This window comes from Tetrao urogallus (genome assembly GCF_951394365.1).
Source record: "Tetrao urogallus genome assembly, chromosome: 9".
In the NCBI taxonomy this organism is placed as follows: domain Eukaryota; kingdom Metazoa; phylum Chordata; class Aves; order Galliformes; family Phasianidae; genus Tetrao; species Tetrao urogallus.
The window spans coordinates 19734413-19761251 of NC_136822.1; the positions used below are offsets into that span (position 1 = coordinate 19734413).

The 26839-nt window shown below is 43.6% G+C and overlaps 1 protein-coding gene across 1 annotated transcript in view; it reads right to left on the reverse strand.

The window, feature by feature from the left end:
• Positions 1–1057: 1057 nt before the first annotated feature.
• The window catches only part of LOC306949647 (uncharacterized protein), a gene marked incomplete at both ends in the record, with an annotated part of 158255 nt that continues 132473 nt past the window's right edge, over positions 1058–26839 (reverse strand). The window contains 16 exons of the mRNA XM_079539640.1: positions 1058–1137; positions 1625–1753; positions 4430–4555; positions 5198–5326; positions 5545–5673; positions 7437–7565; positions 8016–8141; positions 9117–9245; positions 13501–13629; positions 14510–14638; positions 14785–14913; positions 15584–15712; positions 16639–16767; positions 20893–21021; positions 23064–23192; positions 25027–25158. Of these exons, the coding sequence (XP_079395766.1) occupies positions 1058–1137; positions 1625–1753; positions 4430–4555; positions 5198–5326; positions 5545–5673; positions 7437–7565; positions 8016–8141; positions 9117–9245; positions 13501–13629; positions 14510–14638; positions 14785–14913; positions 15584–15712; positions 16639–16767; positions 20893–21021; positions 23064–23192; positions 25027–25158 (2012 nt within the window). The remainder of the gene's footprint in view (positions 1138–1624; positions 1754–4429; positions 4556–5197; positions 5327–5544; positions 5674–7436; positions 7566–8015; positions 8142–9116; positions 9246–13500; positions 13630–14509; positions 14639–14784; positions 14914–15583; positions 15713–16638; positions 16768–20892; positions 21022–23063; positions 23193–25026; positions 25159–26839) is intronic.

Consider the following 26839-nt stretch of genomic DNA (forward strand, 5'->3'; position numbering starts at 1 on the left):
AGAAGTACTAAGAGTTACTCTGAAATCTTTTAGCCTTGTTAACTCAGAACACTAAAATAAAGAATATTATTTCTTAATAATGACTTGGTCCTATATTAAAAAACAGCCTGTCTCAAGAGACAAAAATAGCACCAAAATGCCATTGTTGTAGGTGACCAACAGCAGCTGTTGAGTGGTATCAGGACTTGTTAGAGCTGATAATTAGATTACTGTGTGGTAAAGATCACATTATAATCCTTTACATAAAGAGAACTCAGATTATTGTTACATATCTATCCTCACTATTGGCTTTCTCCATCCAAGATAAAGCTTCCTCCATTGTAGGAAAGTTTTACAAGAACTGCTGTACAGTTTGACTTCACAAACTGCTGAGAAACTCCACTGATGAGATGGAAGAACACAGAAAACCAGAGGAGCCTGACAGTTAACATTGTGCTCTTTAGAAAGGAGCCTCAGATGCAAACAAGATATGGATGGAGACCTTCCAGCCAGCCAATTCACACTTGAAATGTGATATGTATTCTTAAATGAATGAATAACTTATCAAAGATGGTGGCAGATTCTTCATCAGCTGTAACTTTAAGACTGGATGCTTTTCTAGAACATACAATGTTTTTCACAGACTTGGTGAATCCCACTGGTTTCTGAGCAACGTGATTTTGCAGTGAACTTGCATTAGCTTCATAATCTGTTAAATGCTCATTTAGCATGCCGTGGCTCACTTTAAATTGGTGTGTTACTGATCCTCTTTGGAGCTGGTTTTACAAAAAGCAAAAAGAAAACAAAAAATCCACATGTCCAAGCTTTCAAGCAACGAATTATACTACTTATCAGAAAGAATGTCCCAAGTAGACTAATGGAGAGGCAACAGGCTAGGAATAAATACATGAAACAGATTCAACTTTTTAAAAGGAACCAGCTACTAAAAGGCCTCTGTAGTCTTCCATAAGAAGTGTGAATACTTCAGTACAATTCAGGCTGAATTGAATACCTGTTTTCATATCCAAATTCAAATACCTTCTGTGCATATAAAAGAGTACATTTATTAGTCCAAACGTTACTGTTGTAGAGCTCTCGGAAAAATATTCCCTCCTTCTTGAGTTTGTTCTTCATAAAAAGGAAGCTTTGGAGGGCCACCTAGAGAATTAAGTAGAAATGCAGCCTTAGGTCTATATAACATAATACTGCAATATAAATCATAGAATTTACATTTATACAATTTAATGAATGATAACCTTCAGAGGAAGGTAGAGGACTGAGTTATGTTGGCCACCTCACACAGGCAGGCAGAGCAAGCAAGACATTAAAAAAGTCCCTCAGATGGAAGGTTCCACAGTATTTCTTAAACTAAGGGAGGGACTGCATGGCATTACCAGCAAGCTGACCATGTTTAGATTATAAGTGGGAGAAAAGTTCTGCATGGTCTTACGCATCATTAAAATGAGCAATCATCTAAATGAAGAACCAAAAAATGAACCAAACAAAAACCTTTTGTTGAGCATTTTGTCACCCACACAGATCAATCTTACGACGTTTTATCTTCTTACCCAGCCACTATTTCACCATGCTCTTCAACACACAACCAAAGCACAATGTCTATAACACAGCCAATGTCCAGTGTTACCTTCCTTGCAGGTTGGCCCCATCCACGTGGCTGGACAGACACATTTCCCATTGTATGGGTTGCACTGGGACTTTTTGGCACACTGGCATCGCAGAGAGCAGTTGGGGCCATACTGGTCCGACCGGCAGCCTGCAAGGACAGAAGTGTTCATTAGAGGATAAGTGCTTTTCCCTGCTTGATGGCTGCGCTACGCTGAGGAGCATCCTTGAAAGTGCATGCAATAGAAATTCAGACCAAGGTCAGCATTCAGGGTGAAATGCAAGCACAGGAGGGAAATCAAGGATGTTTACTTAGAAAAAAAAATATATTTAAGTCCCTGGATTTTCACTGGGAGAGAACGTAGAGCTCACACAGGTTTCAGTGAGAACTCAGACCTCCATCAAGCTCTGCAAACTAGGGGAAGCTTTGTGAGGCTCAACAGATGGACTGAAAATAGCATTGTTTCTTAAAAAACGTCTTCATATAATTTTACATGAGGTTAATTCTTCTAACCCAGACTCTCACTTTGCCTAAAGTTATATGCTTATCAGTATAAAACTAAAAAAGCCTCAGTAAGTTATTAGTATACTGTACAGGAAATTGTCCTAAATTATGACATGCTTTTGCTGTATTTCTCTCAGGAGGTACAGATTTGGGATTGGGAATCTGCTTTGACATCTACATCTGCTAATACTGAGCCATGACGCTTTGGAACACCTTGCAATCCTCAAGCTTTGTCTGCTGCACAGCCCACCCAAACTGTGACCCACCTGACCTGAAGAAGTTCCTGAAATGGGAACCATCCCTGGCATACACCCAGGGGCTGGCAGCACAAAAGGAGAGGTTTTGGGGCTGCCTGGCTATCAGTGTGGAGCAGAAAAGAGCTTTCACTCAAGCAATTTCCAAATGGAAATTAATTCATTTTAGGTATATTTGTACATCATGTCCACATTGCACAATTCATTTACCCCCTGGCAATGTAAACTCACAAAGGTCTCACTCCCAGCTCTGCAAAGGATGGGCAAATATATTTTATGGGCAAATCCTCATTGTAATTTTTTTTATATGTGGCGGAGCACAGGTAAGAAGGAAAAGCCCCCAGCATGTCCCATGGCAGGGTGCTGAGAGCCCTGCACACAACAGCCTTCTTTCCCTCACCTCACCAACAGTGCTGTAAGTAACCCAGGCTGCCTTTCTCACATAGCACTGCAGGGTTAACCCAAGCCCCCAGCCCCACATCAGCTGCAGCCCCAGCACGTGGGACAACCCTCCCCAAGTGCTCAGAGCTCAGCCTTTTCAATTAGGAAATGTTATGAGAAAAGGTCTCCACAAACACCTCTGGACCTGATTTTAATTTATGTAATACCACATTTTCATGTTAATAACAATGTGTATTTAAGACATCTGTTTGAAAGTCTGCAATGTTAATTTACTACAGAAAAGGAACGCCCATAAAAGTCTGTTATATTCTCTCTCTCTCTCTCTTTCTTTTTTTTTTAATTAACATTTTGCCTGTTTAATGGGTGCTTTACCAGAGTTCAAATTAAAATCAGGCCTTTTATCTTTATGGCTGCTGCACAGACACAGCTGCTCACAGTTATATCACAGATGAACTGCGCCTAATTGAAAATAAAAATGCAAATAAAACCTACCCCATAACAGCTTTTCATGGACAGGGGCGACCCTAGCTGATTTAAGAAAAATAAAAATGACTCCTAGAGTTTGCAAGAAGCAAAACCTTGGTTCACATCATCGGTGCTGAGCTTCCCCCTTGTGTTCCATTGCTGCTAGAATCGCACTGGAAAGGCCTCTGATGCACAGTGCTGAGTGCTGGGTGGCTGAAGTCCAGTGGCACCAGTGCAGGAGGATGGGCTGCTCAGTTTCTAGCAAGATGATGGTGCAGGTTGGCAAGCAAGTCAATCTCCATTTTAGTTTTTGGGATTGCAGTAGCCTTCAGGCTCCCAGAATTCACTTGACTTCTTGCTTACATTAATAACAGGATGTTCAGAGCTGTTTCTTGCCCTATCCCAGAACAAAAGGATGAGGAATATTCTCCCTCTGTGATACTGGGGATTGGGAGGAATGTGGTTCCTTGCGTGATCCTTTAGTGTTAGCACATGGATGCTCACCACCCTGTACACTGCTTGTTGGGATCACACATCCCTTTTCACACTTGCTAAAAGAAAAGTGCAGTTCTCTTAACTGATTGCCCTAAATTTCCACCAGCACAACTGAGATCAGAATCTGGCTCAAGAATCCCTGTCCTTACTGCCTCTCAGCCCTCAATGCTTTTGACAGTTTGCTCGGTTTCCTTCACAGGAGAATTCTCTCGCCTATTTTTACAACCCTGTTGCAAAACAATTCTGCTTCTCTGGGCCAACCATTTACCAAGCACACAGCTCCTGTGTTGCGAATGAGGCAACACTATTTGGAGTCAGTGTTCCCAAACTACTGCTGGTCCTCAGAGCCAGGAACACTGCAGCAGTTCCACCACCCTCACCTCAAATTAGACACTCTTTGAGATCTTTGAAGAACCCCATAAGTGCCCCTGTGACAAAATCCCCATGGAACCCTTCCTGTTGTGCTGTGCTGCCACTCATGACATGACATCTTACTACTGGCCCATACATGGTTTTCCTATTGATGCATCAATTTAAACACTGATTAAATCAGAGTAAGCCTATTGATAAACCTGGCAACCTGCAGGAGAATACTCTGCTGCAAACAGTGTGTCCTGGAATACTTTATACTGCGTCCTTTTGCTGTTGTGCTCAGACCAACCAATGGGTTTCACTGCACGCCAGCACACAGGAAATACTCCCTTACCAATGTCACATTTGTCCCCAGTCTTTCCAGGTGGGCAGAGGCACTTCCCAGTGGCTGGGTTGCAAGGAGCTCCTCCGCAGTCACACCGGTGCTGGCACTGCTCACCAAAGCGCCCGCTGGCACAGCCTGGAGGGAAGAGCCCCATAAATGCCCCTGTTAGGAGAACTGCACACCAACATCACAACAAATACATCAGCCAGAGGAGGGCTTGAAGGATGGCTCGGAGGAAAGTTCGTAAACTCTGAGCTGAACTCAGTGCTAATGCCAAGTTTAATGAAGGATCGAATGCAGCGGATAGGCATAATATTTATGTGCACTCTCTTTAAGTTGGTTTCATCTAATCCAACTTATCAAAAGTATTTGTAAATCTGTCCCAAAATGTTACTGGCACTTATTTTCATTTTTAATTAGGGCTCTTTAGAAGACCATTTCATAACACTCAACTGGTCTGACATGCATCAATTTAATAATCTTACTTGGAATTTTAGAAGCAAACTTAAAATCAGTAAAAGAAACTTATTCTTAATAAACAACATGTGGAACTCATTGCTGCAAGACACCGTGGAGACCGGGACTTTCACTGTGCTAATCAGAACCAGAGTGGTTAACGCACAAGGAACTGAGAACACCCAGCTACAGAACAGGTAAGCAATCACAAATTCAGTGTTTCAAGAAACATGAAAAATATGGAAGAAGTGGTTCTGGACAAACAAACATTTAGATAAGGATGTGGTTTATTTGCTTTTTAAACCAAGTAGGTGTAAGTACCTTTCTCGCAGTGGATACCATGGTACCCCGAGGGACAAACGCACTGCCCCATCACGGCGTCGCAGCTCGCTCCGTTTTTACAGGCACATGCATGAAGGCAGCTCAGCCCATAAAACCCGGGGGGGCACCCTGAGAAAGGAAAAGTGTCAAGTGAGGAAACAGGAGGAAGAAAAACATGGATCCGTTTGAGCTCCTCTATATTTGCAGCTACCTTCTTTGGGAGCCAGCAAAATTGATATTTGCCACTGCCGGTAGTAATTCCATTTGCTCTACAGGAACATCTCTGAGTCCCCATTTGTCCCTGCAGGAGGACAGGTGGTGGGGCTGTGGGGGGTTTGTGTACTCACCATGCTCACAAGAGCGGCCGTAGAACCCTGCTGGGCAGTGGCAGCAGCCCGTGAACCTGTCGCAGGTGCCGTTGTGCTGGCATGAGCAGTCCAAGCTGCAGCTGGGGCCATACTTGCCAGGAAGACATTCTGCTGGCCACGTGCGGACAGAGAAAAAGGACAAAAAAAACACCCATCTCACACCAAAATCTGATGGCTTTTACAGCTGAGGCATGACGCTCAAATAGTAACTTGCAGAGCTCAGGTGAACGCTTGTGAATTTCTTTCTCTCCATGCAGTCGTGCTCACTGAAGACATAGCATTTCTGAACCATTATTATGTATTTACATACTTTGATGAGGATTTATACTTTATAGATGTTTGAAGAGTTCAATTTTCTTTCACTATATTGTTTATATTGAGCCTTTCCAGTCCCACAAGTGTTGTAAAGGCACATAATAAATGCTATCTTCTTTTTCCACCCTCTACATCTACAGCAATGCTTTCTTTTAGACACATACAAAGTGTGAAAGAAAACATACAGCATTTCCTGCTCCATGTTATCATTGGAATTCACAGTATTTGAACTCTTCATAAAAAAGGGAAGGTCTCTTTTTCACACGTAGACTTTCCATGTATAACTAGATATCTACTTGTACTGAACTAAGTGCATCTCAAACTGTCGAAAACCATGTCATGCAAAAGTGACTGGTCAATATAACTAATATGGGCATAATTTCTGCGGAAGTGATAACTGGATGCAGTGCAGACCGACTTAACAGAGCATAGCCATGTACATATCAGATTCATAACTGCAAATGGCATATCAGGTCTTTGGAGAACATCATATCTAATCACCAGAAAGATACCTGATTAGAGGTCTTTGATTTCTAGTCATAACAGACTCAAAACCACACTGCTGTGGAAAGAAAGACTCAGTTTTCCCATAGCTCGGTATGTATGTCAAAAGACAACCATGAAGATCTTCCTAGCAATACAGCACTCCATCCTTTATGCAACATGCACATCTCTCCCAACTATTGGACACCAAAGTAGTTTTGTTTAAGCATATCTAGAGGATGCACACAAGACACTGTTCCACATCTGCACAACCCGATCACAGTTTGCAGCCCAAACACAGCCCATGTATGGTTATACAAATTTCAAGGAGCAGGCAGAGATGCTCACAGTCCATGCAACACTGTGTTTGCCAGTTATTGGTAAACAGCACCAATTTGGAGATGAAGGGAAGAGGTATTTTAGTGCTCATCCACAGTGGTATTGACATCATCACTCCAGTTGGCAGCTATTCTATATACATAAAGCAGAGCTCTGAATCTCATGCCTTTCAGGAGATGGAAAGAAAGAAAAGACACGCAAAAAGACTCTGTGCTCATTCTGCTCAGTGTGCTTTGAGAGCTGACACAGAGAAGTGAGGACAAGATAGCATGATAATTTCAATTATTTTGGACAGATGTTGTCGGAACATCAAGGAAGTCAATATGTGAGAAGTTTAATTGCAGTCCAGTGCCAAAGGGAAGAGAAAATGGAGAGAGAAGGTAACAAGATGGGATTGAGATGCTGGCTTCTGCTGACCTCGGGAGAGCAATTCAAAGAAGATACAAAAAAAATGTTCCCATGAACAAAAGAACAAAAAGTTGGATAGGAGAAGAAATAAGAGTCCATTCAAAGGAATTTACAAGGATTACAGAGCAAGACTCAAGAGGAAACTGTTTCTAAAAAGAGATCTAAAGCTCTAACTTTGGGCAAGGCAGCATGAGAGAAGCTACAACGATGAAAGCAGCTGGTAGTGAGATTAATTAAGCAAAACCTGTTCCTTTTTTGAAGGCCCACAGCCACTGCAAACCCCTGCTTGAATGCATGTGTTCACTACTACCAAAGGAGGACATTACCTTTCTCACACGATTTTCCTGTCCAGCCGAGTCCACAAGTGCAGCTGCCATCCACGTAGTCACAGATAGCACCGTTCTGACAGCTGCACGTCAGGCGGCAGCTGGGGCCGAACCATCCCTGGGGACACACTACAGAGAATTAACAAAGTTTGGAAAAAAAAAATAATAAATTTAGCATCCCCCCAAAAGATGAAAGTGACAGGGAATAAATGCAAACACATGCTTCCCGCTGAGTATCCCATGTAACATTCATTCACAGCGCCCTCCCCGTGTGGTAAGAACACTTTCCCCATCTTTAGGTTCATGCTGCTTGAGCTGCAGTATTTGAAAGAAGTGACTTTATCTTTGCACAGAAGTGCAGTGGTGCTGGTGGAAGGGCAGTGAGACATGGGCAGAGATGGGTAGGAAAAGGGCAGGGCAGAGGAAGAGAGGGACAAGGCTGAGATCCTGCAAAATGCAGCAAGCATTATCAAGCCAATATTGGCTTCAAACACAGTGGGAAACACAATGCTTGGCACTGAGTTTAATTTGCAACTATGAGCCCAGCTGACGAGCTGAACTCCGGTCCCACTTTGTTACCTTGTTGACAGCCAGGTCCCATTTGGCCAGGAGGACAGGTACAGCTGCCAGTCCGTGGGTCACACTGACCTTTACCACATGCACAAAACAGGGCGCAGTCCTTCCCGTATCGATTTTCTGGGCAAGCTGAAGGAAACACAGACTTCTGTTAAACACCTTGGGTATGCCAGTTTTCATTTCCAAAGAAGGCAGGATCTATAGATGGGAGTTGGCTTCCTCTTTGTTCCATCTAACACACTTCAAAACGACTATGAAAACAAATCCCTTCCAAAGACATGACTGCCTCTTCCTCTGAAACCTTTCTTTTAAAGTTGTAAATATAGCCTACACTTTCACATGAAATACTTACTAGGTTTTCCCCCAGTAAGGCAAGTGTACATATCAGCTGCTCATGCTCCGAGCTAAATTCTTCTTTCCTTCCTTAATACTGATGCTCTCCTATGCTGAAGAGCAAAGCTACCAACTGCTTAGCATTAAAGCATTGTCTTTCTGTGAATAAGCTGAAAGAAGCTTCAGAAAGGGACTGAAGATGATAAAACATCAGTTAAGCTCTGATTAACACTGAAACCTCTATAGTTGGTACAGGTATAGCAAGTGGAAATCCCAAAGGCTCTATATTTATCCATATTAGGAGATCTTAACTTTGGAAATACCACAGAAATTCAGCCACATGATCTAGCCCTGAAATAGAGAAGTACGAGAAGTGTTGCCATGGAGCCTTTACCAGTTTTGCCATGACAAAACTTGTTCTTTTTCCCATTTATTGAAAATAATGGCACCGTAGCATGAAACAAAATATTGAGACAATTTCTCAACCTAGAAATTTTGGACAGGAAGAAGGAACTTGAGCAATTCATGTTGAGTTGGCTCTCGAAACAAATTTGGGCAAGTAGGTTGTAATCCTGGGATGAGTGTCCTTGCTTCTACTCACGCAGAAAAGAAGGAAAATATTTTGCAAGAGAATTTTTACAAAGCTGGAATCCCGATTTACAGTTCAAGGAGGAGGTAACTGCAATCTGTCTGTTTTTATACTGACAAATTCTTACAAATTATTCTCTCTGCTGTTTTTTTGAAAGAAACAGAACATGAATGTTGGCTTACTTTTACTACAGTCGGCTCCAATGAAACCAGGCGCGCAATCACAAGTTCCCGACACTGGGTCGCAATGGCCTCCATTCATGCACTTACAGGATTTTTGGCAGTTTGAACCGTAAGTACCTTTTGGACACCCTGCTTTAAGGAAAACAAAAAGGCAATTAGGGCTACGCTGCTGCTGGGACTTTCACATTTCATGTCATAAGCCCTTTGTTGCCTTCGTGCAAAATTCGATTTTCATTTTCTAACTCTATTTGCTTTCAGACGATCAGCAGAAAGCACTGACAAGCAGATGGCTGCCTTGGGCAGAGGACCTCTTTTTGACTCCAAGCCAAAGCCCCAGAGAGCCTGACTGGCTCCTCCTCCTATTTCTCATCCTTGAAGGTAGCAAGAAAAGCAAGCCCAGAGATTCTCCTCCTAGATTTCTACACCAAATCAACTTTCTCTCTTTTCCTTTCCGTGGCAGAGGAAGGAGATGGGGCTCTGGTCTCTCTTCCATTGGGCAACAGCAGCCTGCTTTATCACAAGGAGCCATGAGCAGCACAACCTCATTGTGCTCTTGTTTTAACTGAGCAGTTCTAGAAAGTGGGCAAGTTTCATCTTGTGAAAATGTTCAAGCAGCAGAAGTTGGATTCTCTATAATCTACTCATTACCACCAAACTGGAATTTGCAGTGCTCTGGCAAACCTAGCGAGCTGTAGATGGAAGACTTCAAAGATGTGCGTGTGACAGTAATGCGGAATTTCAGGTGATGCCTTCTCAGAAAGTAGATACAGGAGTGAGATGCTTTAAATGCAAAGCCAGAAAATTCTCTGAGAAAGATAAGGCTTTGTTTTGGAATCACTCAAACAAACACAAGACCTGGATGGACTACTAAGCCAGTGTTATATGGCAATGAGTTTCTCCTAGTTTTCAGTATACCAGAGGAGTGAAAAGCCTGTGCTTCTAGAGCAATGGGATCGTTGTTCAACAGTTGCATTCATCTCCCTGCCTCCAAATGACATTTCTTTGCTCCTTTCTTCCTTCTCTTAATCTCCACCAAAGGAAAGCTTATGGCTACTTTGGCAATCTGGCTGAATGTGTATTTGCAGGTCTCCAGGCAACAGATTTCTTGCAATCTCTGTATGAGGAACTTTATATTTTTTTTTCTGTTTTCTGAAAGCATCAAAGCATGGTCTGAGTGCCTGGAGAAATCCCTGGGTTTTTCAAACCATTCCATAGAGAAGGAGAGCTTACGGTAACGCTTTAAAGGGATGCCTTTTAAAATAAAGCTGAAAATTGGCTTCAGCTCAAATCAGGATAGCAGATCATCAGGGCTAAACAGATACACACTTTTCCAACATGCAGATACTCTCCTCAGCCCTTCTCATCTCCATGAATACTTTGTCAGTGCTTCCATCTGTTGGTGCAGAAAATCTGTTTCATGTGCAAACCCTGGCACTGAGGTGTGAGCCCTGCAACATCTATTTCATGGAAATGAAGCTAAGGGCACACCCTGATTCAATGATTTAATTGGACTCTGAGTGAGTTTCTCTCTTCATCCTCCCTTTCCTTTCAGTCATCATTTGGCTTTTCTCTTTTTTAATTCAGTTTCCCACACTCCCACACACTTGGCTTCTCCCTGGCAAAGCTTTCAGGGCTGTTCCTCAAGACTAGAAAGAGCCGTTCCATTAACAAAAGGGGATGCAGCAATTCCCCCCGTACCAATTTATTTACCCTTGCAACATTTCACTTAGTTTTGTTCAAGACGGAGCAGCTCAAGCAGGGCAAAACTGTTGGCTACGTGACTGCTACCAATGCCATCTCATCTGCTGCTGCTTTGGGGGAGAACGATGCAGACAGCTACAGCAATTGACACGCAGTCCTGCCATTTATAGAGGGTTAGCCTCTAACCACCAGTTATCTAATAAAGACATTTTCTAATTTAACAGTTTCCTGTGCATTTGACATGTTATTCTGAGAATGGCAGGAGAAGCAGACAGATTTCTAACTCATTTCCTGAATTTTCCCTTCTGGTTTGGGTGGTTTTGCCATGACCAATAGTTCCTAAATCTTTTCATACCAACCACATACACTAAGTCTTTCCTTACCACTATTATTAAAGCACCGTCAGAAGTACATTTTGGAAGCATCCTGTTACCCGCAGCTTGAAGGTGAGGTTGGTGATGTCTTTCTGGCTCAGGGTTCACCCAACTCGAGATGTAGCATGGTCTTTCTGCCCATGACAACACCCCTTACAGGGTTTTGTTTCTAACACCACTCCAGTAGATCTGCCCATCCTCCGAGTTACAGACAGCTGATGGGAACCTTATTGCTAGTTTGTCTGCTTCCTCAGGATCCTGCCTGAAACAGGAAACTGTTTCAGCTCTTCACTCCAAAATTTGAGAACATGAAAGCCTCATTGCTCTTGGCTCCTGGAAATTTGACTTCCCAGCCAACTACACCTTTTATAGATATTTTCTTGAACCTTTTTTCACAGTGCTATAAATACACCAGTAGTTGCCAGAAACTGATTCCAGCAGCATCCAACCACATGTTGACTGGCCTGAAGCCCATTTCACGTCTCAGGAGCAGCTCCCTATGCTGTTTTTAATATTATGTCAAAAGCTTCTTCATCCTGGAGCAGCCCCAGCCCTCTCTGCAGTGAGGACGGCAGGAACAAAGAGCGTTTCCACCAAAGTCACGCGAGCTATCCACAGTTGTCAGATAAGCTGCTTCAGAGTGAGGTCCGTGACCTCTCACTCCATTGACATAGAGCTAAAAAAGCCTCAAGCACGAACCGCTTTCCTTCCATTTTTGTGTCTCTCTATGGCTTGGCCTGAACAACATAAGAGAGAATAACAAAAAGAAATGATAGATGCCAGACAAGTTTTCTCCCTCAGTGAATCTCTGCCATTCCACTGCCTCTCCTGTCGAAGTTTAACAAAACTCATAATGGCTGAGAACTTGCTGAGCATTTATGTAGGACAGCAAAATGCATTGAAGGATCACATCTCATATGATGTAGATTGATCCCAGTGGCACCAAAGTCCATGACAAAACACCCTCCACATGCAATGAAACACAGATTTGATTTTGTAAGTAATTTCTTCTGTAACAGAACTGGAGTATAATTAATGTTTTAAATTTTAAATTCTCCAGTGAAATCTTAGGGACCTAAGCAAACATAAGGACATTTATTACAATCTATGGAGAATTAGTACCATATGCACGAGTAATCACTACTGAAAGATTACTACGTTAAAGGTAATAGGCTAACCATGATTAAGTCTTTTAAAATGATGCTGTTAAATAGTTGATCTCCACTACTGCTCTGCTATAATATTTATTATAATCTAATGTATAATGGATCCAGATGGCTTTAGTCTAGATTTTGAAGGCTGAATTTCAATCACTCACAGTGAGAACTGATGTACAAAGGAGGATAGAATCAATCCTTACATTTACATTTATATTTTAAAGAATAACTTTTGATGACAGGGTGGTAATACAAACGTCTGTCTCCAAAGTGAGCCTCTTAGCCATTTCTGCTCAAAGAATAACGCACAAGTTTAACCCTTACCAGAGCTGCCTATGTTGCAGCTGCCCTTTGTGCTCTGTGAAAACCAAGCAACCCAAACACAGCCATACTAAATTCCTAGGAAAGGAAAATCAGCATTTTCCTGAGAGAAAAAGACTGAGCTTGAAAGGACAGACTATTACAAGCACAGAATAAAAACAAAATTAAAGTTGTAAATAAAAAGGCAATTAACTGTCTCCTTTCTCTGGATATTTTGGGATATGTTTCTTATCAGTTGTCACATTCCACCAGAAACAACTTCACAGATGTCCTAAAATACCAGCATGAGGCATGTGGATCTGGGAATATTTTTTATGATGGAGCATTCAGCCAATTGGCATTTCGTCCTCTACGCTGCTCACCGTTTTTCAATCCAGACTAACAATTTGTTTAATTTGATTGTTCCTCAGAAGGCCTTGCAACTTAACTGCCTTTATGAATCGCTTAGATTTACTGCCAATCGCAGCTTGTTGTTTTATCATAACCATTTGTCCCGACTTCAGCACTCAGAGATTTCGGGAAACATTTTGGCCAAGGTGTGTTGAAACGAAAGAGCTATCAATATCCAGGTGTAGCTGAAGATGAGAAGTGTGCACACAGAGAATTACACTGACGTTCTTCAGCACAGCGTGAAATCAGAAAGAATTTAGGTTGCAAACCACGCTCGCCCCCAGGAAAAAGTAAATCCCCTGCAACAAGGCAGGCACAGCTATTACTGTAAATTAGCACTCTGCTTACTGTGTCTCAGTCAGTGCTGAAGGACAAGATGAACTGAGCGCTCCTGCATGTCGGGACCCCCCAAAAGATGAGCATCCCATCTGTGATACTCACGGCGGTCGCACAGGGCCCCATGGTACCCCGGGTGGCACACACATTGCCCAGTGATGGGGTGACAGTCCTCCTCAGCACGGCAGCGACAGGTTTGGCTGCAGCTCTGGCCATACGTGTTTGGTGGACAAGCTCGGGAAAGAGGAAACGTAAACCAATAAATTCAATTTGCCTTGGTAAATATAGCACTCAAACAAAGAGCAAGCTGAAATTTATTGAATAAAACCCCTGCCCACAGAACGACACCGTCCTCCGGGACTTTGGGTTTATTGCATTTACTTGGGGGTTACTTCACCGCTTGATTTTGTTTCGTTCAGTCAATTTGTGCCCAACTGTCAAGGGCCAGATACAATTCTCTTGTCACTAGAGAAAATCATAGGGAAATGTCAGGTAAAATTGACTGAAATAACAGTATAACTCACCAGGGACCAGACATATGGATAAAGACATTCTACCTTTTGCAGAGAGTTTAAACTTGCACAGCTGCTTTGGCACAAACATTTCTGTGGGCTTCACTTTGCCTGGTGACAAGGACATCATTTCCATTTTTCAGACTTCTCATGTCTAGTTCTTAGTGGTGGCTCTGAATAGAGGCACAGCTGACCTTCGTCTTCCCCTAAGCTTTGTCCAGGCTACCTTGCCCAGAGGACATTAAGGGATAGGAGGGGCAGCAGGAGCACTGCTGCATCTGTAGGTTATCCAAGCAAACACAGGAGTGGCAGCTTTTACTGGGAGGGGAAGTCATATTTATCCAGTTCAGTCTCTGTTGGCTGTCAGAAGGCTACGGACCTCCAGAGGACAAACCTCACCTGCCCAAACCATACCAGGCACAACGTTCAGAACCAGCCAAACCATTTGGGTGAGTGACATATGCATATGGAGCGCAGCTGTGCACCACACTCCTATCCTTGTCCAGCTTCACTGCTGCAAAGGTTGCTCCTTCTGCCTTAGACGCTGAAGAAACTAATTGTTACCCCCACAGTTTTTAGTTATTTGCATCCTTGTGACTTACTTCTCTCGCAGCCATGGCCAGTGAATCCTGGAGGACAGCCGCACTCACCGGTCAGGTGGTGGCAGGGGATGCCTGCAGGGCAGTGGCATCGCCGGGCACAACCCACACCGTAGTGGCCAGGCAAGCAGGCTGCAGGAGGACACCAAATCCCATTAGCACCAGGGCAGGATGGCACCAAGCTGCTCCCCCCGCTCCTCTTTGACAGGCCCTCAAAACCAACTCGGAGTGCAAGGATCCCAAGATGGCTATGGGATGCGTGCCCCACAGACACTCACGTTTGTCACAGTGCCTGCCTCGCCACCCCCTGGCACAGCGACAAGCCCCTGTTTGGGGGTGGCAGGACACGCTGTGAACGCAGTCACATTGCTCCTCACACCTCTCTCCAAAATATCCTGGGGGACACGCTGTGGGGAGAAGCAGCAGAGAGCATGAGTTAGTGCTGCAGCAGGGACAGTGTGTTGCTTGTTCACTGCATGGTGATGGGAGCTCAGAAGGCTGCATGCCCACAAAATGTAATTGAAATAAATATTAAAAATATAAAACTGTTCAGCATTGGTTATTAATGAAAACTCATAATGATGTCTACAGTACATATACAGATGATCTCTATAGATATGAAAGCATCATTTATTTTTACAGCTAGGTGCACAGAGGGGGAGCTGACACTCGTGGGTCCCTACAGAGTGATCTAGGAGAAAGTGAGGCCTGAAGTGGTGTGAGGTTGGCATTACGAGGTGTTACATGGTGTTACAGGTGACCCTTGTGTCCCTCAGCAGTTTACAGTGCAGCAGAACAGTGTTCATGGCTTACAAAAATCACAGTGTGCCAAAAGAGAAACTGAATGTACACTGCACTCATCTGATACCTAGTGCTTGTGAGATTGCTGTTAAGGGATCTACATAGATGTAAACGCACAAACTACATTAAATCTGGGCAATCTCAGTGATCTGAACCATTATGGCTGCAGCAGCTCTGCATGCATCCCTTACATCCTCACACTCAGCAGTGAGACAGCACAGTGACAGCTCAGTGACATGAGGCACAAGAGTACCAAAGGACTGAGAAAACACCCACCAAGCTCACAGGACGTCCCTGTCCGGCCCTTGGGACACTGGCACTCTCCAGTCACGGGGTCACACGCAGTCTGGCCAGGGCAGATGCAGCGTTGCAGGCAGCCGGCACCGTGCCAGCCCTGAGGACAGGCTGGGGAGAGGAGAGAGCAGCAAAGTCGTGGGTTAGGAGGGCAGGAGGACATGGGTCAGACACAAACTTTCACTTCCCATTGCCCCAGTGGCTTTGTTGGTGCTGCAGGAGGTACAAATGGGGACCATAACTTGCAAGTAATTACATCGGTGTAACAATGTAACACTGCTCCAGGAATGAAACAGGAGAAGGCAGGCCTGATGAAGTGAGCTAACTACAAGCCATCAAATGCCCTTAAGACTTTCTGTTCACACCTATGGAAAACAAGCCTTGGTTCCACCAGGTTCCTCGAAACCAAGGACTAGAGCTACTGATTTCAGAGCTTCCAGCATCTCTCTGTACAGTGCTCTTATATCACAGTTACTTTTCCAATGGGCAATTGATCTTGCTATCCACATCTGCCAGACAGCAGTTTACAGTTCACCTAATTTTAAGTTAAACAGGTTTACTAATGCCTATTACAACCAGAAGTGATGGGCAGAGCCTATTTCTCTGGCATGTGCCAGATGCACAGATTTTTTAGGATGCTAACAGGAGCAAATTCTCCCTCTGTCAAAGCAGTGACTGGGGGATGGCTTTCCCATCCTCACACACTTTTTCTACCTCCTTCCTTCCAAAGGAAAAAGAAAAAACACAGAAATCTCCAAACATATCATTAAAGAAAAAGGGTATGCTTGACAATGTCCTCATCATTGATCAAATCAGGACATTTAGTTTGCCAGCCTTCTTCCTTAAGCCTCATTGGAGTTGGGCTCAAGGCTGCAGCTCCCAGTGCCTTTCACTTGTTCTGGATTTAGACTGAGTCTGGAAGAAGACACCGTAATGATGTGAATCAGTCAAAGGCATGGGACAATACAGTAGAGCATAGAAAGTGTGTGCCCTGGTGTCATAAATAGAAGTGTATGGACTTTTCTCCCTGGCCATACCTTGTTGGCAGGTGGCTCCTCCCCAGCCTGGGGTGCAGGCACATGTCCCCGTTACATGATCACAGATTGCTCCGTTGTGACAGTTGCAGGTGTGAGCACAGCCCTGCCCAAACCTGTCCCCCTGGCACGCTGCAATGAGAGGAGTCCCCAATCAGTGAGCATCCAAGGAGGCATCGCACAACAAACCCAGTGCCAGTTGCAAATTGCCTTCTGTCAACATGCTTTTCACAACTTAATGGTGCATAAGTCCGTGCATTAACCACCCCTGACACTAAATAATGTGCCTTAAAAATATGTATCATAGCACATTCTGAGGAGACTTCCACAAAAGGGTAGGATTGCTGGGGTGATGGATCAGCTGTCATCCCCCTACCCTGCAGAATTCCTTTGTGCTGAACTAATGGTCCAGCAGCACCACTGGCGTGACAGCCTGGGTATTTATTTGCATCCTGGTAAGAGACCTGACAACTTCATTGTTTTCATTGTTCATTTTTCACAGTTGGATGCACCAGCTCACCCAGAGCCTCATTCTTTGGTCAGAGAGGAGTGATATTTCCAACACGTTCAGTTAAGCAGCTGGCTCCCAGGTGAAAGTTTAATAAAACCATCTCGCTGCAGTGCTGCCACCCATGAAGAATGGCAGTGTTAAAATTTCTCTGGTCTCCATTGCTCTGAAGGTTTGGATATATGGTGGAAAACAGGCAATCCTGCTGTTCTGGTTTCTTGGAACATCCCCCACAGTGTGCAGAGAGAGTTGGTGAATTTGGAGAGCCTCATTGCACTGCCTCTCCTCCCTGCAGCCCTGCTGGCACGTGCTGTAGGGACAAGAACAGCTCAGACCCCCGAGCCAGAAAAGTGTCCTTCAATCCCTGAATAGGACATCTCCCAGGATCACACCCAAACTATCTCTTTCCACCAGAACCTCTGTGTTTCTGAGGATGCCAGCTGGCAAATCATGACAGAGTGCTGCAGGAGGAAATGTCCCTGGGGACAGGATGGAGGAGTGAAATCATCTTGACTGTGAGAGCATGTTTTGGTTGACAGTATCTGACCCATTCACAGCCCTTCTCTTCCCATTTGAAGACTTCCAGCTTCCAGACATGGTTCTCACAGACACCATTTCTCCCAGGGCTTCCCAACAATTCATTTTTTTTCACATACCTGGAACCCATCCACATTAAAACCACAAGGAAGTGCAGGAGCGCAGTCCCATCACAGTCAAAGATTGTTCTGCAAACGCTGCCTGATTGCCAAGTTCTAGTTGATGGGTTCAGCCCATCTTACAGAGCTTTGGCTCAGTTTTGGGAGCAGAACTAAACATTTCCACAATACAGACCAGAACTATATCACAACCAAGCCAAAGGAAAAACCAGCTCATAACCATGTCCCCTGACTGGTTACTAGTGGTATGAGTGAGGTTTTTGGAGCATGTGTGCTAAGCTCTTGTTATACTTACCATGAAGACAAAAGAGTTTTCTAGTGAAAACTGTAGTAAGAAAGCAGAAATTTCTGGAGGAGAAAACTTTAAGTATTCTACTGGGTGCAAACAAACTTCTTTTAGCTTCTCTCTAGGACAATCTTAGTTATCAAACCACTTTTCTGAAGAATAAGATAAGTGATATGTTGCAGTTACTTTCACACAGTTCCTCAACTGAGTGTACGAACATCCCTGGGGCTTTTCCTCCTCTCTTTATGATGTGTGCAAAGGAAAGCATCAGCAAGGCTTAAATTATTACATTTCTTCCTGCTTCAACATTTTCCTCTCAGTGCCTTTCCTCCGTGAAAGGAGAAATTATTCATTCAAAGTCTTTAAAATCTGCTTTTACATGCAGAGAGAGGAACACACGAAACTGGAAGCCAAAACATTCAGTCTGGAAGTCAACATCTATCAAAAGCGTAGGGGAGCGTGGGGAAAAAGATGTGCGCTAAGGCTCAATGGGGTGCCCAGAAGATTGGATTTCATACAGCTTCCGTGGATTATGCTTCCCAAAATGTTGTTAAAATATCAGGAAATTCGCAAAGTCAAGTGTTCACATACTGTGAAATGTCACAGCTCTGGTTATCAGTGCCTCTGAGCTGAGGCTCTTGGAAGAACCAATCTTTCTGTACTCTTTATCTGTAAAACCAATGTGGTCTCTGTTTACTATAAGGGAAACTGCTTGTGAAGGTCCTGGGGAGCCATGGCTGCTTCAGAAAGAGGCATTTTTGTACAAAAAGAAGGGCAGAATACCTTTGCTGAGTGCCCATACATAATGTGACACCATTTTGTTATTATTTCTCCTCTTTTTTGGAGGTCACAAAATTTGGATGAGTTTGTATGCAGAAGGGAAGATTACATCTCTGGCACAAAAAGATGCCAAGTGTCAAGTCATCACTTCTATATCTTTGTGGCATCATGATACTCAACAAAGCAAAGCTGAAATGTTCTCAAACATTGGTAATGTATCTAGAACACCTTCTTGGATTCCTAAAATATCTCAGGTGGACATTCACGAAAAAATACAATTGCCAAACACATCTGTAAGAGGAGGGAGAGCTTGCTTGGCAGATTTCATCCTAAATTATTATAAATCATTTATGAGCAACTGCAAAACATGGTCTTGTAATGGAAAGTGTCGGGCAGCTTTAACAAAAGGCATTACTGTCCATATCTCCTGTAATTAGATACAGTGTATAAAACTCACTGCATGGCCACCTTAAGATCAATTCAAATCCCATATGTCAAAATTATTCCTCAGTATCCTCCAGCACATTGCCTGCAATCTGATTACTTGAAAACAAATGCTGATCTCCCAGCTGCCAGAGCTGGCAAGCCCCAGGATAGAGTAGGGTGAATATTAACACCAGGCAGGGACAGGGAGGGGTGCACGACCAGGTGATCTGAAAAGGGGCACTGCCATCTATTTTAGTAATAACTGCTGTAGTGCGAGGTGCTACCAGACAGCATTAAAGTCAGAATGGAGATGCACCATCCAGCCTAGGAAAGAGCAGGATGCCATACCACACTGCTGGCTGACCTTGCTCTTTTACTTATAGGCAGAAGAGACCTTGTAGGATTTGCAATCTTAAACCAAAGGAGAAAGAAATTAGCTGGCACAGGGCTTTAACAACTGCAGTGCAAGTGGATGGATAGCTTCTAGGGGCCACAAGGCCGCTGACAAAGAGATGTATTTCCTAAGTGAATTTAATGAAGTATGAGAGGAGAAAGCTTCCCATCTCCAGGACAGCCCAAAGAGCAGGGAAGGGCCAAAGGGACAGACTGCTGGATCAAAAGGGCCAGGGATCTTATGGGAGAAATCCTTTCGGGGGACATGTTGGGTGGTGGAGGGCAAATGAGGGAAAGATGCCAGGAGCAAATGCAGCCCTCAATTAGGGCTGGATATATTGCAGTGGAAAATCAGACTGCTTCAATGCAAGTATCATTTCTCTCTGTTTTCTAAGTTAAACATATTTTCTATTGCAGAAATCTGCAGCCTATAGATTAAAGAAATCTTAGAAATAAGCATTTACTATCAGCAAAATTTGGGTCCGTGTATATTGCTGCTTCAGACAGCAGTTCTACAGCACAGTGCTCAGAAAGCAGTTGTGTTTTCAAAAGGAAGTATAGACCATGGCATCACCCTGACGTGAGACTAGGAAATTAATTGAGTAGTTAACACCTGAAAACACTTGTAATGCCGTGTAGCTAAAGAAAATAGTACCATTTCCTATGAAATTTGGTGACTAATTTCTCAGAAGAGCCAATTTTATATGGTATGCACGCAGACATACAGAAGTCTTATCAATCCCAATACTGTGGGATGATCTGCACATATGAAAACCCAAGAAACTGATATTTAAAAAAAATAATAATAACTTTTCTAGGAATTACTTCTATAACTACTTTCTCCCGGCTATATAATGCAACAGTCCCAGCTCTCATTTTTCCACACTGTACATTTGTAATGTGCCGCATTATAATTGAAAGCTACCTGAGCAACGTAGACACAACATTTCATCTCCTTATACTTCTCAAAATGTAAACCTGAGATCCAGTCAGATAACAGCACTGCTATTCAATAAACGATGCCTAAAATACTTGAAAAAGTCCCAACATCAGCTAAAAACAAGGAAAAAAAAGTGGATTATTTGCACTGCTGCTAATTGTTTCATTTTTTTGCTACTGTTGGGCAGGAAAATGACCCATCTAATGTGTGTACCACCCTGTAGCCCCCAGCCCCACACCCAGCAGAGCCCAGCTGTCACTGTACTTACGCTGCTCGCAGGTCTCACCCCTCCAGCCTGGGAGGCAGCGGCACGTCCCCAGGACATGGTCACAGCCTGCAGCGTTCTTGCAGTTGCACACCTGGTGGCAGTCAAGCCCAAAAAATCCTTCTGGGCAAGCTGAAATTGCAAAACAACCTTTTTTTTTTTTTTTTTTTTTTTTTAAGCATTTCAGCAAATGCTGAAATATTTTTTCCCCCTCTCTATCTCTGAGATCTGGAAACATTATCACAGAATCATAGAATGGCTTGGGTTGGAAGGGACCTCAGGGATCATCAAACTCCAACCTCCCAGTCACCGACAGGGCCACCAACCTCCCCATTTAATAGCAGACCAGGCTGCCCAGGGCCCCATCCAACCTGGCCTTGAACACCTCCAGGGATGGACGGGGCATCCACAGCCTCTCTGGGCAGCTGTTCCAGCACCTCACCACTCTCATAGTAAAGAACTTCCCCCTGACATCCAACCTCAATCTTCCCTCCTTCAATTTAAAACCATTACCCCTTGTCCTGCTATTATCTTTCAAAGAGTTGATTTACCTCCTGTTCATAGGCTTCCTTTAGTTACTGGAAACATTGTCGTCTCCTAAGACTTCAAAGTTAGGAGGCTGCAAAATTGTCACATTCAATGTGATGGTAGAAAAGCCTTCCCAGCCCTGGGATGAAGCACCAGCAGTTTGCTGGGAGCACGAGGCAACTTGGCAGCTCCAGTCTGCATCTCTGCATCCTCACACAGGCTTGGCCCATGTGGGTGGATTGTCAAGAGCACAGCAAAAAGCACATCCCTGCCAAAAGGAAGCCAAGCCACTAAAAACAGAAGTGCTACAGCTCCTGGGAGAAGTGCTGGAAAGCTGTAGCAAGGGCAAGCCACCCACACGTTTTCCTCTGCCTTCACTTTTTTGGAGCCAACCTAACTGTTCTAGCTGTAATTTTCTATGTGAAAAGGTAAAAGAGATCAGTGCAGAGCAAACACTCAGCCTGCCTGAAAGAAAACGTGGGAAACGGGGTCTGGCGGCAACTCAAGGTCATGAGCAACAGGCACAAAATTCCACTTTCACCTCTACAGTCTTCCAACAATTTAAAAAGCTATGTCCAATCTGATTCGGAAACTGGAATTCGGTTGTTTTTTTATTTTCTCTCCCAATTGTATCACCCAGGTTTCCCCCTGTTCCTCACACCTACTTTGCAGAAGGATATTTAGCCAGTTTGTCCTCCTTTTGATTCCTGCCGAAATGAACAGAACACCACACAGACAACAGCATTGGTTTTTCAGTATGGTCACAGTCCAGCAGAAACCAGTGCTTTTGATGTATCCACAACTAATATTTCTCAAATCGTATGACTTAATTTCTAACTAACCGGACCCAAACCAGGTGATTTGGCTTGTCAGCTCCTGATGTCATAACTATGACAACATAACAAAGGAGTCACAGGATGCGCACTGTCTTTCTTGGGAATGACAGCCCTGTATTCATGCATTACACAGAATTTCTGTGTTCTAGAGCAAAAAAACAACAGAACAAAACAAAAATTTATGAAAATAGGGTTAAAATAAAAAGTGTGACTTTTAAAAGGGTCACAATGTAGGTACCATGAATTATGGGACACGCTCGGTAACAGAGCTTTGGAAAGAATATTCGTTTCATAGAATAACCCCAGGTAAGAATAGGAGGGAAACACTAAGCCCCATGTTGCCATGTGAGAAGGGAGGCTGTGCAGCACTTTCCCATCAGAGGGCAGTAGGGTCCTGCGAGTGCTGCCATTTCCCTCTAATGCTACCATCATAAATTAGCTGATAAGGTTTTTGGAATACAATAACTGTGGTTTTGATGTAATGATCATCACTTATTAAACTTTCAATCATTAAGAAACAATTTTTTGAATGTCTGACTATGTGCTATTCCTGCTGCACCCAAAGCTGTATATTTTTATGATCTGCACAAGGACACAACACATTAGATGATGCCATGAACTGGCTCACAACAACGTCCCTAAGAAATCTATCCAGTCCATTCCAACTCTAGCAAATTATCATAGGAGATGACCTGTCAGATTTGTTAAGCTGAAAGGTTGGTTGTTCTTAAAGAGTTCCCTTGGAAGATCCACCCACAGATGCATGGTTTTCAATGCACAAAAGGATGGGGAGCAGTGCAGGCACATCACCTTTCTCACAGAAGGTCCCAGTCCATCCAGCACTGCACGTGCAGGCTCCGCTCACATGGTCACACGCAGCCCCGTTCTGGCACTGGCAGCTGTGCTTGCAGCTGGGACCAAAGCTTCCTTCAGGACATCCTGCAGCGAGGAATCCAAACCAGATACGGGGTGAATGGTGGAGCAGAGAGAAATTTTTAGACAAAGGAATTCTTACTGCTTGCAAAAGAGGATTCGAGGTGTTAAGGTAATGCCTTACATCTGATATCATTAAGTGCTCTCCTTGGGCTTGTTTATTAAAACTCTGCTGTTTAGGAAAATGTCAGGGTGTTAGAAGACTGAATTCCGCTCAGGAAAAAATATATTGATTGTGAGAGCAGCAAAGCTTGCAACTCCACTCTTTCTGCTTGATGGTCTAGCACTGCTAACATGCCCACGTCCTCCAGGACACCCATTGCCAGGAGGGCAAGGCTCTCATCCCCACTGCCTCCTTGTGAGCCATATCCTCTGTTTTCTTGCAAATCCTCATTCCCTAGAAAGCTGGAGAAAATATGGAACATGATGGACTCCTGCAGACAGCTGCATAATTCACTCTCAGGCTCTGCTTTAAAACACATCACATTCATGGGACAGCCTAACACGTTACATCTGTGGGACAGATTAATGGTTACATCTCCACAGCAGTTTATGTTCAGAGTTTGAAAAGATTTGCATGCTGCTCTCTATCTGAGGGAAAAGGCAGCACTTGAGAATGAAAATAACTTCTTCCAGGGTTATAGGAAAATTAGTCAAGAACAGGGCCAGTTGCCTAATTGACATTAGATATTTTGGACAAGCTGAAATGTAGAGATGCCTAGGCATCAAATACATATAATTAAAGTGGAACAAAACACAGACTGAAGAAAACAGCAAATCTAAAGAGGGAGCATCAGGGGTAGCCAAAAGCTTTGTCAGAAGCAATGGCTTCCCTGCTTCCTCTGTCAGAGAAGATGAAGACCAGCTCTTTGTCTGCTTCCTATCTGCAGAGATGGCATTTTTAGAGAGGTCAAGAGAGAAGGACAAGTGGAGTTGGCAGCTACGGCCTTCCCATAGCAGTCCTTTCACTCCTTGTGGGCCAACAGCAGTAAGAGCCCTAAGATAGTCTTTTGAGGGTTTTTGCCTTTGGGTCACCACTCCAGATTAATTGTTCTGACATTTCTGTGTGACACCAGCAGATAATTCTGTCTGCACTACTGAGATTCTGGCAGCTGGTTCTGTGCTACTGTAAGACTGTTTAATAGATAAAATCTTCATTTTCTTCAATAGCAACAATAACAACAATAACAAAATAGCTTAACTATGCAACTTACTGCCACGAGACGAGTGGATACCAAATGTTTGCATGGAATCAAAAAAGGGAATAGGCACATTAGTTAGAAGAAAATACCAAACTGTATTAAATATAGAAACATTGCTTCTGTTTTAAGAAACTTCCAAATGACAAATTGCTGAAGCCTGGGAAAACGTATCAGAAATCCTCTATGTGACTGTTTTTATCCTCTCCGGGCATCTGCTATTGACCCCTGCTGGAGATGGATTGGTGGAGATCCTGGGTCGCTGGTAAGGCCATGGGACATTCTTGTTGTTAATTATTGGAGGATCCTAAATCTTCTTGATCCTGCATCTGTTATGTCCACACAAAACATTTCTCAATGCCTGGTCTTAAAGAGCATTTATGAAGATATGCATACCTACAACTGAATAAATATAACCAATATGGAAAACCTTACACTACACACCAAACATACATCAAATCTTATTACTCACATTAAATCCTAAGATTCAAAACAGCCATTTAGGCCTGAAAATAACTTGTCTGGGATCCAAATTAGTGACAGCATTGGACCCTGCTGAAACCCAGCAGGCGGCTGCGAGGAGGACAAATTCCTGCTCCTTGCTTTTCCAAATTCCCTTTGCTGACAAAAGGGAGACTCACTCTGCTCGCAGTGCTCCCCGGTGAATCCTGGCTCACAGAAGCAGGACCCGGTGACAGGATCGCAGCTCCCATCGCTGTTATTGCAGGCACAGGAGTTTTCGCAGCGCTGTCCCCAGTGGCCGCTATTGCAGGCTGCAATGCAAAGCAGTGTTTATGTTGAGAACGAGCTCTGAGCTCAGCCGAGGGATGATTTCACTTATAAATAAGAGAACAGAAAGGATGCAAAATAAGCACAGAGACGTTCGTAGGGATAAAATATCAGCTGTTAACTGATACAGCAAAAATAGGCATAACTGGGATTAGCTGGTTGTACATGTAACTTGTTAGCAGCCAGCCGCCTGCAGAAGTTCTGAATGAGAAGGCAGCTTCTCCCCCTCCTGAAAGCTGGGTGTCTTTCTGCCTTTGTCAAGGACATGGAAATGGGCTTGGCAGAAGTGTGACTGGATGAGATTGGCTGTCGTGTGTTAGGCAGGGATTCAGACTTCAAATAATCTAATAGCTGGCTTTCTGGCCTTGAAATGACAGAAGAAAATGGGAGCCTCAGAAGTGGGCTGCCTCTGAAAATTAAGCTTTTTTCAGGTATGTACGAAAGGCTCGAGTGCCTGGTGTTGGAACACTCACCTTTGACTTTTGGCAAGACAGATAAGGATTCCTCATTTCTGTGCAGAGGGATATTTTTATTTTAGTACAAACCGTTTATTGAATGGGAGGGAAGCAGGGACAAGCAAAGTCCTAAGAGAAAAATATATGCCTCTTTTCCCCTCTACTGAGAAACGTGTGTTTTATCTCTCTATCTCTATACGAGCGCCTGAACTCTTCTAAAACTCAACAAAAACAAAAAATAAACAAGAAGGATCTCCATACTTGAGAATTTACAGGGAAAGGGGGAAAAGGAAGCTCAGCTTCATGGGATCGCCTTCATTGTCTGGAGAGTTTCTACAGAAAATCGTAGCAGATTTTCAAACGGTTGCAAATCACCCTGAAGCAGTTTTTCTCTCCCAGCTGTGTGTTGACAGTGGCTGCTGGAAAAGAAAAACACCCCTTGTTTTAAGACAAGCACAGCTAAAACTGGAAGCATGACTAAGATTTCTTTTCAAAATACGGGGAGATGAAATGTGGACACAGAGAAACCTCAGCGTCTTTGTTCAGGCACTGCGCCGCTTTCATTCTGAAAATCATATAACACGATTATGACAGCGTGCCACAGCCAAAGCGCAGCATCTCCTTCCTTTCATGTAAGAGTAAGGATGAATATGTCAATTAGGACCAGAAAAAACGGTTTTGGAGCTGAATATTTGTTTCATGCCCAGGCTGCAATAGCTGAAGAGCTGTCTGACTGAGAGGTTTCTGCAAAACAACTTTTGTCATAGCTCTTCCCAAACAGAAATAAAAGCTTTTCTTTGCCATGGTCACGTAATTCTTTAGACAGCCTGAGGATTTCTGGGAAGTTATCTAAATGGCTCCATGCATTTCTTAATGGTTGAACTTAAAATTCACAAATTGGAGGAGGCTTCAAATTCTCCCAGAATTTTCTTCAGCATCAGGCCTGAGAAGCCAGATCCAAAACTTACTTCCATCAACACCTGCAATTAATTGGTATTAATTTCAAGTTTAGAGAGAGCTTTGTGCTCTTTTGGATTTTTGCAAGAGGGATTGTAACAGATCAAGCAGAAAAGATGTAAACGGAACAAAAGGAGAGAATCAACCAGAATGGGTTGGCATTCCAATAGTGCTGTCCAAAAAGGGCAAATCTGGGCTCTTACATTGCCACCAATGCAGAGAGCTACACTAAAGTCAACGGATGGATGTGTTG